General features: G+C 33.1%; 1 protein-coding gene across 1 annotated transcript in view; it reads left to right on the top strand.

Moving 5' to 3' along the window:
- The window catches only part of LOC130828901 (leucine aminopeptidase 1-like), a 12,083-nt gene extending 624 nt beyond the window's left edge, over positions 1-11,459 (top strand). Inside the window, exons 2-10 of the mRNA XM_057694936.1 lie at positions 1-365; positions 447-641; positions 785-1,010; positions 1,215-1,341; positions 1,731-1,826; positions 6,369-6,446; positions 7,603-7,663; positions 7,979-8,166; positions 10,976-11,459. The exon at positions 1-365 is cut by the window's left edge and continues 50 nt beyond it. Of these exons, the coding sequence (XP_057550919.1) occupies positions 1-365; positions 447-641; positions 785-1,010; positions 1,215-1,341; positions 1,731-1,826; positions 6,369-6,446; positions 7,603-7,663; positions 7,979-8,166; positions 10,976-11,104 (1,465 nt within the window). The 3' untranslated portion in view covers positions 11,105-11,459. The remainder of the gene's footprint in view (positions 366-446; positions 642-784; positions 1,011-1,214; positions 1,342-1,730; positions 1,827-6,368; positions 6,447-7,602; positions 7,664-7,978; positions 8,167-10,975) is intronic.
- The last annotated feature ends 1,449 nt before the right edge of the window (positions 11,460-12,908 follow it).

The raw sequence follows: 12,908 nt of genomic DNA, 5'->3' as shown, positions 1-12,908 counted from the left end.
ACTTGCAGTTGGAGTTACGGAGAAAGACATGAGTAAGGATGAAAATTTGAAATTCGAAAATTCAATCTTGAAGAGATTAGATTCGCAACTTGGTGGTTTGTTAGCTGAAGCCTCTACCGAGGAGGATTTCTCCGGCAAAGTTGGTCAATCAACTATTCTAAGGCTTCCAGGTCTTGGATCTAAGAGGATTGGTTTAATTGGGCTTGGTTCTCAGCCTCCTTCATTGTTTGCGTACCGTACTCTTGGTGAAACTGTTGCTACTGCCGCTAAAACTGCTCAAGCTCGTGACATTGCTGTGTTCCTTGCTTCTTCTACCGATCTTTCAGATGACTCTAAGTTACATACAGTTTCAGCGATTGCATCTGGTAAATGCTTTTCTTATTCCTTATTTCAAATATAAGTTCATCTGTGAAGCATGCATAATTTAGTTATTTGTGAAATGACAGGCACCATTCTTGGACTGCATGAAGATAGTAGGTTTAAATCAGAGTCAAAGAAACCACTCATCACATCGTTGGATATTATTGGTCTTGGAACTAGCATTGATCTACAGAAAAAACTCAAATCCGCTCAAGATATTTGTTCTGGAGTTATTTTTGGAAGAGAGTTGGTCAATGCACCTGCTAATGTACTTACCCCGGGTGAGTCATTATTGTGGTTAGGTTTTTTTGCTCATTGATACACATTTTGATCTATTGTCTGTTTAAGCTTGAGATGGGTTTTATGTTATTGGGTTAAGGGAAGAAAAATTACAAAGCTTTTAATCCATTAATATATTTCTCAGAAGTACTTGCCGAAGAGGCTTCCAAGCTTGCTTCAATGTATAGTGACGTTCTATCAGCAAAAATTCTTAGTGTCAAGGAGTGCGAAGAACTGAAAATGGGGTCCTACCTTGGGGTTGCTGCGGCTTCTGCAAATCTCCCTCACTTTATCCATCTGTGTTACAAACCTCTTAGTGGACCTGTAACAGCCAAATTAGGGCTTGTTGGTAAAGGACTCACTTTTGACAGGTAAGTTTTGTCATGGAATGATCATCACTTCTCTTAAATTTTGGAGAAAGAGCTTTGTGTGTAATTCGGATTCAGATTTAGTTTTGTGAGCCTCTCACATTGCAAATCAATTGACCATAATAATCTTTTTAAGTATTAATTTTACATAGTGCATTATGATTCTGAAATTGGCATGTTCCTAAGTGGTACTTGTTGATATTTTAGCGGAGGCTACAACATTAAAACTGGACCTGGCTGTTCAATTGAGCTAATGAAGTTTGATATGGGTGGTTCTGCGGCAGTTTTAGGTTCAGCAAAAGCTATTGCTCAAATTAAACCTGCTGGAGTTGAGGCAAGTCACTATCAAGATATCATATGGTTTTCTTTTCAAGTTAAACAATTAGAATAGAAGCTATATGCTATACCAATATTTTGGGGACATTTTATTATCACTTTGGATTTAGGGGTGGATTTTTTGTTCATATAAATATAGTGTTGGAATAGGGCAGTATGGGAAAAGTGTTGTTATCAATGATCATGATGATTTATTTTGGGTCATGTAGCCGACTTTGGTATTATATTATCACTGCACTCTTTAACAAAAACCTATAGAATTATTTAACATTTGACTGACAATTATTCTCTTGCACTTTGTGCTGAAGTTTTCACTTTGGTGGATAAAGAATACATATAATCGATGTCTCTCCAAATTTCGAATTATTGAGGTTGGGGTATGTGCAGGTTCATTTTATTGTGGCTGCCTGTGAAAACATGATCAGTGGCACTGGTATGCGGCCTGGAGATATTCTCACAGCTTCGAATGGAAAGACTATAGAGGTAATTTTTTGATTGTGACACGATCTTATATCGAATCATAATTTTTTCTGTGTGACTCTGTTATGGTATTATCTCTAAAGTGAAGGTTATATTTTATAGAAGTTCATAGTGCGGGCATTGGGTAGTTTGTTTTTGTTCACAATTTTTCCCTATCGAAGCAAAAAACATAAAGGACAAAGCATATAAAGCTGTTTGCTAGAAACATTGAAACAATGCAACTGTGATCCAAATCATCCATCCCCTTTTTTCATGGACTATTAGAAAAAGAAATGACTTGAAAAAAACAAGTGGCAAGGAGTGATGCAAACACAAAACGAGGAATAGCCAAAATTCTTGTGGCCTTGTGCCATCAAAGGAGAAAAGTTAGTTTGCTTGAAACACTAAAACAATACTCATGTGATCCAATCCAAATTATCCATTCTCCTGTATGGGCTAGTAGAAAAAGAAATGAATATGAAAAACAAAAGGGGCTAAGGGTGTTGCATATACAAAATTGGGTTAGTACTAAAGACTAAATCTCCCATGGCCTTAAGCCATCATTAGGTATCTATAAATCCAAGGAGTGTCAAATATTGCTCGATGTCTATAATTCGACCTCAATGGCTTAGCTCCTATGTTACTTGCACTCGGGTACGAGTATTGGATACAGGTTTGCGACAATTTTAAATTTTTAGGATACGCGGACACCGTCCTAATACGGGTACGGGGACACGACAAAATAATTAAAAAAAATCTCATATAGAATAAATATATTTAAAATTTCCTAAAATATAAATAATCAATATTATTATTAAAAATTTGAACATATTAGTATTATGTCATGGATTGACTTAGCCATAGGACTGATTTAACTAATAACAAAAGAGAAATGCATATGAACGTAATGAATTATATGAAAATGTAAATATATATGGAAAGATTGAATGTAATTAAAGGACAATTATAAACGATAGTTACAAGCAATTCGAGAAGCTTGCCATCTCCCAAATGAGTGTAAAACTCAATGCAAAGTGTATACTAATCCCTGGATGCCTTTTCCCCTTTCCCTCTATCTTTATTTATACTAAAAACCCCTCCCTCAAGTAGCTTGCTCCCCAAGCTAACAACTAACTAGTAACTACTATAATACCCTTAATTAATTACTTAACCCCAAAACCCCATTCTTGACATATTATTAATATTATTATTGGACAAATAGAAGAAAACAAAGAGATTGTCATTAGTAGTAGGAAAGTAGTACTACTTTTGCCATTTCAAAAATAATAAAAAGGTAAAGAAGTAAATAACTAAAAAGTGAAAAAGGTAAAAAGGTGAAAGGCAAAAGGTAAAAAAGTAAAAAAAAAAAAAAAAACTAAGCTTCTTTGAGAAGCTAAAAGAAGTTTGACTACTTCATTGTCTACTTCATCGCCATGTAGTAAAACCCTTCATTTTCCCCGAATCATTAATTTCCATGTCCTCCAGGCTCCACAAAACGGTACTCCCTCCTTTCATTTTTTTTTTCTTTCTCTTTATTTTTTATCTTCAATTATTCAAATTTCAACCCCTTTCTTCATCTCTAAAAGAGAAAAAAAATAACTTAATCTTCATCTCTAAAATAGAAGAAAAACAATGGTTGATAACTAAACCTTCAATGGCGATTTAAGAATGACAACATGAAACTGGGTCGTACCCAAAGAATAAAAACAAGGCTCATCGCATCGCATCGGCCGCGTTGTAAAGGTTTTCAAAATAAATGAACTGATTTTTCCCACGTTGTAAAGGCGTAAAAAAACCGTGTTTTGGGCCGCATTAAGGGATATCTTATGCTTTCAACCGATATTAGGTGATATGATAACTGCATCACTCTCGTTACCGCATCAATGTTCCGTTACTGCAATCGCAACCGTTACCATATTTTTACGCTATGGCTGCACCCAAATGCAATCCAGCGTACCGGGGACATATCTAGCACCGGTATCCGTACCGGCCGTACCGGACACCGGTGAGTCGGAAAAATTAGAGGGTTTGAGTAACATAGCTTAGCTCTATGAATGCCTCAAGCAAATGAAGTTGATGTCATGACAAGGTTTCTCAAAAAATTCATTGGTTTCTTTCTTTCTAGGTGCACCGTCAAATTGCAATTTTCGTTTGAACCATTTTCTATACCTTATCAGGCCAACCATTATTAATCCTTTTAACCTCATAAAATGTGTTGTGATGACTGAACTCATCCCAAACCAGGCTAAAGAAAAATACTCAAGAGGAAAAACTCCACAATGGAAGAGTACAAGATGACTAAGGAATTCTTTTTTCTTAAATTTTTGAACAGGTTTGAATGTCGCCAATTATGGGCTGTTTGCAAGTGCAAAATGGGTTGCAAATCATTTTGCTTAATCCAGTGAACTTTGTGTTCGTTATGTGAGAAGGAAGAGGATGTAAGAAATACATAAAGAATCCAGTTTGCATTTAATTGCATTGAATAAACAATTATGATTTTGGTGATTACCTTATGTATTATTTATATCACTTGTTAAATAGATAGCTATGGTTTTGGGTTGAATAATCATTCTTTTTCTTGCTTTATTGTGACCTTTACGTTATCATTTACCATCTTGTAGCCCTTTGAATCTCGTATAATGCCCTTAGACACACTAGTGATGCAATCTTAGCTAAATCCTAGTTGAATCACACTATTCTCACTTGCCTATTTAGCTTGTTAGCAAATAGTTTTGTATTCCTTTCCTTTTGGGTTTCTACCATTTGTTTCATCCTTGATTTTATTATGTGGGCTTGATTGCCTATAAACATCAAGGACTAAGTCTATTCTAGTGACTACATTCATGTGGTATGACCTTAGAGCTTAGACAACTTTTTCTTGTCATCTTTCCACTCAAGAAGTAATCGATTTGAGTAGCGTTTGTTTCAATTCTATAAGTCCTCAAATGGGTTTCACCCTTTTCATACCTCGTGTTAAGTGCTAGAAAATTATATGCTTGTGGAAAATTCAAATTAGAAACATCATCTTCATTTCTCGTTTCATGTGCTAAGTCTTCATGAAAACTCTCAAAGCCACTTTATATGTGTCAAATCATCATCATTGTATAACATAGTTTAACTTCAGATGCTTTGCATCATTCCATTTAACTCCTTCAAAATTTTCTTTTGAATACTTAGAGTCGCATAAGCACTAAGACATTCAAGAATTTTCAAGAAATTTTTTTCCATACACAAGTTTCATCCTCATAATTCTATCAATTTTTCTTCATTCAATCACACGTCGACCACATCATTGGCTAACCACCCACCATAGTGCCAAAATACGGTTTCGGTATAGGCATGGAAACGGTTGCAAAATGGATTTCGTAGTTAATATGGATAATTTTGCGTCCTATATCTTGGTTGTAATAAACTCAAAATCTTTACGATACAATCGCAATATGTTGATGGAGTCTTATTTTTGCGCCATGCCACTCACCCATCATGATACTATCTTTGTTTCTCTCTTATCTTGCCTAGAAGGCAAAATACTAGAAGTTACATATTTTTCCTCTATTTGAAATGTCGTGGGTGTCGCTGTGTAGAGGATGCACCCAAGTTAATGAGTATTCAATGCATAGAATTAAGATGTGATGATAGTTTTTTGGGTTCTCATTAACCTACAACCCTCTTCCTACCAGGGACCCACAATGGAAGAGCAGTAACAGTCGACAAGATTTTAATTTAATGTGCTTAATGTGACATGATTTCAATCCGTTGTATTCATTATCCTAGTAACTAACCATTAAAACAAGAATTCAATAGTGTAAAAGAAGTAAAAATGCAAAAGAATCTAAATAATTGGTACTTTAGTTCAAAACAAGGGAAGATGGTACTTATCCTTCCTCAAATTTAGTGAATAGATCTTATTTTCCCTTGGTCTTTCTCTTTCCCTTCACTTTATACCTTCTCGTTGACCTTACTTGTCTTATAAGTGAATAGGTCTTACTTTGATGGAATTACCCACTTTCTCTATACTTTTTATGAACCTCTAGAGTTTGTATTGTGGATAACATGATAGGGTAATAATTGAAGAGCCTTCAAGTTTCTTCTTTACCTTTCCATGCTTATTGCTTATTTTGTAAAATAAAACTTGCATGTTGTGACTTTGGAGGAGACCGCCAAGGTGTTCCATGATTCACGAAAAGGACTCAACTGGAGCTGCTAGGCGAATTGAGCTCCTTATTAATATCCTCCCTCTCTACACAAAAATTTTGGGTTTTGGCTTGGTCATTTTTTTTTCAAAGAATGAGAATTATTCATGCTTTAACAAACTTTTATTTCTGATCCCAAACAGCATCTGTTTTCATGCTTAAATATATCCCATTGTTTTGTTTTGTCTTTGAATATATTGTAATAACTAGCGACTTCATAATCTTTTTGCATATCCCTTGAACATTTTGACATGTGGATTTGAATACAAGGTATTTTAAACATCATAATATGTTATATAAGGTGTGTATGTACTTTTCCTTTTATATTATGAGTATCTAATATTCTGCTTGTGAATCTTTCTGTACAATCTAGGTTAACAATACAGATGCAGAAGGTAGGCTTACTCTTGCAGATGCTTTGGTGTATGCATGCAATCAAGGTGTAGATAAGGTACTGTTAAGTGCTCATGATTATGTATCGTGTTTGTCATTGCAAAATTATGTAATGTGAAACAATGAAAAAATGGAGAGTTGAAGTGCTTAGCTCTTCTACCTCACAATTTTTCATGATTTTTCATGCACTCTCATCTATATTAGATATTCTTTTCAATGGAATTAACTTCACAATGAAGTTAAAAGAAAAGGATACATAGTGGAAAAAATTCTTTGTTTAGTTTAAATAAGTTTTTTACATTCACATCAATATCAATTTGTGCATTTAGCGAAAAAATTTGCATAACAAGCCTTTTTCTCCATTTATTTTAAGCTCCTTCTTTTTGGATGAGTTACTTTATGTTTGTGACTTGAGTTTTCTTTTTAAAAATTAATTTTCGGTTAATACAGTAGATTTTTTTATTTTTTACCTTGTTAGAAATGTACAATGAAAAAAGAGGAAAACAAAAGCAAAAGTGGCATCACTATTGTAGTTAGAAAGTTTGCTGTAGCAAAATCCTTAGGGGGCCTTTCAATATACTTATTGCTTGATATATGAATACAACTTGTTATTTTTGGATATCGTTAGTTGCTTCAAGAAATGTTGTAAAATAAAAATAATGTCATTGGGAAGGTTGTCATGGGTGTATATATATATATACATATATATATATACATATATATATATATATATATATATATATATATATATATATATATATATATATATATATATATATATACATATATATATATATATATATGTATATGTATATATATATAGTCAAGTCTATTGAGAAATTGGAGAAACATTTTCAATGTCGTTGAAGAAAACCTCCTACTTTCAGCACTAAATACTCAAGGCTGAAAATGGGAGGTGTCCTTGAACATGACTGCTAAAAATTTACAAAACGCTGATGTCGTATATGCATGGGTTAACAATATACTCATCAACAATTCGAATGGTATGTATACTTGGTTTTTGCTAATGCTAAGCATCATACAAGTCAAAGTAGCTGCATGGAAAGTGGTATGGATGCTATAAAATTTTTTGAAACTCTGACATAGCTGTTGGTAGCTCTCTGTATGGAAGTAAAATAAATTTCTATTATTGGCGTGTGTGAATTTGATATCCAAGAGATGGACTTATCACGACGTTGTTTCTTCATTGGCAGATAATTGATCTTGCTACGTTAACTGGTGCCTGTATTGTAGCTTTGGGGCCTTCAATAGCAGGTAAATTGCACATCATGAGCTTTCTCCATCCCAAAACTAATCTGTCAATGCGCTTGATGTTTTCTAAATGTTAATTAATTCCTTACAAGGTTAAGTTCAATTCTGAAAATTTGGGATTTTTACTGATATTTAGGTTTTAGCATTTAAGTTCATTGCTTTTCAAAGTTCAAATCCTCACCACAATGGCCGAGTGAACCAATGTTATAATGTTCTAACTGATAATGTGGGGATATTAGACAAATGTGTTCTTGCGGAAATATATATTGCTATGTAGTTCATGCTCTTCGCTCATGACTTGCATGTTATTCTTGTCAGGTGTCTTTACACCCAATGATTCACTTGCAAAAGAGGTGTTTGCTGCATCAGAGGCTACAGGGGAGAAATTTTGGAGAATGCCTTTGGAAGATAGCTATTGGGAGTCCATGAAATCAGGAGTTGCAGACATGGTCAATACAGGGGGTCGTCAAGGAGGGGCTATTACTGCAGCGTTGTTTTTGAAACAGGTAGTAGAATCAATGCTTAATCTTTTAGATTTTATTGGAAATGTCTTTTGTGGTGGTAACATACTAAAATCTTAACATGTACTCATTCCCACACCATTATATTTACAATTCTTTGCTCTTTAAGATTATAATTGGTGAATACTTCAACCATTTGACCTTCACAAAATAATCCAGTTTATACATTTGTATACTTTCTAAGTATATTTTTGAATCATTGCCACAATTGTACGACTATGAATTTTGCTACTAGTATGAGTCTACGATCAATTGTATGACTATCATCATTTCTAAGCTTATTTAAAAGACACATGTTGGGTGGAAACCTAAGCTTGTCTTTAAGTGGAAGGCTATCCTTATTGGTGAGTATTTTTGAAAGTCGCCATATTTTTTGTATCTGTGTTCATGTTCATTCTAAATTAGTTGGCGTGTTTTCGATTGGAGAAATCCTTGGAATTCTCTATGGGACCTTGCTTGAAAGAAGGGTTGCAATTGGCTGAACTGGATAAGGCTTGCGTGTTGATCAATGTCGAAGATGACATGCCCTATTATCCCCCTTGTGGTTTTTATCAATATAGTATACCTAAGTTTAGATTAGTTCACACGACATTAATATTAAAGGGTCATCTTGGTGGAGGAATAAGCCTTTAATACAATATCTGATGTTTCTGTTGCTTGTATATGAAGCGTCCAAGATGATGTCATTTTGAGTTGTTTTTCAAAATTGAGAAACCAAAATCATTTCTTGTCACCAAGTTTGCATCTGTGAATTTTTCTTATGAGGATTTTAAAAAGGGAAACGAAATAAAAATTAGCTAGCATGTGCTCTGGACATCATCTAATAAAGCTTAGATAGGGGTGCAACTTGCAACTTGCAAGGTAACCATAAGATTAAAATTATGTCTTGGATTGAAATTTCTTTTTAATAGTTTGTTTCTTCGTAAGGATTCTAATTGTTTGGAACTCTTCAGGTGATACTGGTCAACATTGAAGTAACTTTTCATATGGTTTAAGGGATAAATATGGTGTATGTGGGGTTTTCAAGGCCATGCCGGGGAAGATTCCCTTTAAAGATGTTGTGAAGAGATAGAATTTCACATTTGCAAGTTGAATTAGTCTTTGTGATGAGGTAGTTTCATCTTTGTTCTGTCAAATCATAAGTGTTAAGGTTTTCAGTGTTCTTGTAGCTTGAAAGCGTAAGATGATCACTCTAAGGCTTATGGCAGATTATTCCATTGACAATTTGGTGATTCAATTGAAAAGAATGAAACTAACAAATTTTGAGGTTTCGTGTTTTCTCATTGATGTTCCAACTACTATTTTCGAGGTTATTTTAGTTTGAGTCAAGTTTTAATTTCGAAGCAACACTTGGCATTCCTTGGTTTCATAAATAAATCATTTAATAAGTGGTTGAGGGTTTAAAGTTTTTTTGTTTGACCTTTTGTGTTTGTGGGTGATTCCTCTTTAGTGTCTTTCTAATTCTAAACAAAGCTTGGAAAAGCTTTTATGAGCAAGACAACTAAGATTTTCTAGATGTTTTAGAACTACCCTTATGGTGAGAGTCTGAGACCCATCATACGACCATGGAATTAAGAAAATCTAAGGGCAGTTTTCAGCATTAAAATGTACCTTTTGTATCCTCTCGAGTCTTGAGTACTTTGACTCCTACACTTTTGGTCTTAGTTCTTCGTGATATCCTCTTCGGTTGCAGTAAAAATCTTAAAGTAGCTTCAATTAGTGGACATCTCATGTGAGACTTGATTAAGCCATGACTGTGGGTAACAAGAAATTGCAGGAACTTGGTGCAAAATGATGGCAGATTGTGGAATAGCTGAGAAATCAAGACTGGAATTTGTAATGTAGTGACTAATTTGTATTAATGAAAAAGTGACTCTCCAAAATGAGCAAGGAACTCAGAAGAAAATATTTTCTGATCCCTGTTTTCCTTCTCTCTTCCTCTATTTATACTTCTATTCTTTACTAACTTATTTTCTTAGCCAACTACTCTATAAATAAACTTCTACTATACACCCTCTAGCTAATCTCTATAATACTTGGAAAATGTGATGCATTAGATATTGATGTTTTGGGCTGTTACTTTTATTTGGCTGTAGTTTTGGGTTTTTGTGGTTGTGAGGTATATAGCTTTTGAGACGAAGAGGGTAAAGTAAGACTTTTGGAGTGAGGGAAGAACAAAGCAAGGTTGATAGTTGATAGTTGATAGTTGATAGTTGATAGTTGATAGTTGATAGTTGATAGTTGATAATTTATAGTTTATAGTTGATGCCATGGCACTGGTTTTATTTGAAACTTGTTTCAAAATATTCTTACCTCCAGCAAAGCAAGGGAGTGGTTCAATTTTCTGAGCTACTAATATCTGGTTTACACTTCCATTCCCATACTATCATTTTCCATTTTGAATATTCATCTTCTAAAATGTTCCCAAAAAATATTTTATTTGCGGTATGAGCATTCCCATTCTTTTTTTGCAGTACCATCCTGTTTCCGACTTCTGAGTTTTGAATATGGGTCTTCCAAAATGCACCCAAATTTCCAGTTGCATATCTTGTGGAGTCTAGGCAGACAGAATACAGAACCTTCGTGTAGTGTTAGCTGCTATCTGTTTGTGTATTGCTGATTGAACAACACTTTTCTGCACATTGTAACTTACTAAAGACTGGCATTTCCCTACATATGTGCATGAACTTTCTGTAATGACTAATGAGCTTAACAAGTCAGGTCCAAGATTAGGGATTGTAGACTTCCTATACCCTGGTTGCACTCCCTTTGACTTGATTAATTGTATTTGCAGTTTGTGGACGAGAAAGTTCAGTGGATGCATATAGATATGGCTGGTCCAGTTTGGAATGAAAAGAAACGTTCAGCAACAGGATTTGGTGTATCCACGTTGGTGGAGTGGGTTCTTAAAAACTCATCATAGCTGCCCAATCTGATTTTACAAAGAAAGTTTGGAATGCAAAGAAACGTTGAGGATGTTTGGGAATAATTCAAAAGTTTCTTTGAGACAATACTTTGAACAGACCGAGAGGTGTAGCTGGTTGAAGGACATTACCATTTTACGATGATCTTCTGTTTCTTCATATCATAATTTGTGGACTGGATATGTTTAATTCGAGTTACTCTTATATGGATTCTACTGCGGTTGTTCGATAGCGATAATTGTTAGTACTATTTGAAAGATAAATGGCATTATAAAGTTCTTTTTAATCATTTGTTAAAAACAGTTTTGAAGTTTGAGGCTATTAGAAATTATAGCTGAAAAGTTTTTATTTTAAGTTATTGCCATTATAAAACAAAAAGCATAAGCTTTGCAGCTAAATTATCAGATCTAAGATGACTTATTTGACGTAGAATCATATACAATCTATTAATTTTAATATATAATAACAAGTAGCAGATTTATTATGGTTATGTCATTTGTCATTTTTTTTTATTAAATTAAAAATGTGTATATTGCAATTCCTTAATTAAGAAAATAGTTAATCATCATACCTAGTGTATCCCGCTCATATAAAATTATGGTCAGGGTCTGGTGAGGGAAGAACGACGACAGCTCAAACTCATAGAGGAGAGTGCGATCAAAGAGTCACTCGACTCGAAAAAAGGTCTTCAAAAAGAGAGAAATCTGAAACTTACAAATAGAATATTTAGAATACGTACAAATAACTAAGAATAAAGATAAAAGTAAATGAGGTAAAGAGCGATAATTAAAGGCAATGAACAATAACAAATGATGGGTAAAAGGGACGGGTTTAGTAATCTAAGACGTGGATAAGACGCCGCGAACTGCCCCTATTCCTGGTCAAGTCCTTGAAGAGGTGAAATTCAAAATATGTAACTTTTAATTTATTCCTCCCACATTCTCCTAGGTCTTTATCGACTTCTCTTGCCCTTTACTATAATACGTAATTAATGATTATATCAATTAAATATTTATACAATTTAATCATATTCGTTTATAATAGTGAACCTCAAAGTAAAAATGGATACAAATAAGGTAAAATTTAAATTCAGTCCATCAGAATGTATCAACTACCATAAGTATGACAAATTCTTTTACATATACCAATATTAAATCCCTTTTCCAATTATAATTTTGCATTTAAGGAAAAAATTAATAACAATTATAATTAAACTACATTTAAGGGAAAAAATGTGTTGTTACAATTAATTAATTAAATAAGAATTTTAAAGAGTTTAATTGTTTCAATAATAAATTTTATATTTAAGTAAGGAATTGTTTTTAAGAAATATACTAATTTAGTTTATTAAATGATGTTTAAATGAAGTCCAATTTTAATTAGGCTAAAATTGAAATTAAAGAAATTAATTTGAATCAACTGAAAATAAACTTAATACATTTATGAATAATTAGTTTATTTTATTTAATGAAAGAGAGCATCAAAAAATTTATATTTCAGTATAATTTTAGAATTTAATAGTTTAAATATTTGGATAAATTATCCTGAATAATACGACTATTCAACATTTTTCTTATAATAATACTAACTGTTCATTAATAATAAATAATACCAATTTTGAGATTAATTTTCTACCAACATCCATTTTTACTTATAATCAGTTAAACAGATTATTTCTACCCAAAAAATTAATTAAATTTAAATTAAAAAAATTAAAAAAATTTAAAAAAATTAATTAAATTTATAGTAAGATTGAAAGGTTAGAACGAAATAGAAATAATACTACTACAAAGATTTTGAGAT

This window comes from Amaranthus tricolor, chromosome 12 (assembly GCF_026212465.1).
Source record: "Amaranthus tricolor cultivar Red isolate AtriRed21 chromosome 12, ASM2621246v1, whole genome shotgun sequence".
In the NCBI taxonomy this organism is placed as follows: Eukaryota; Viridiplantae; Streptophyta; class Magnoliopsida; order Caryophyllales; family Amaranthaceae; genus Amaranthus; species Amaranthus tricolor.
This window is presented reverse-complemented; position numbering and strand designations above follow the sequence as displayed.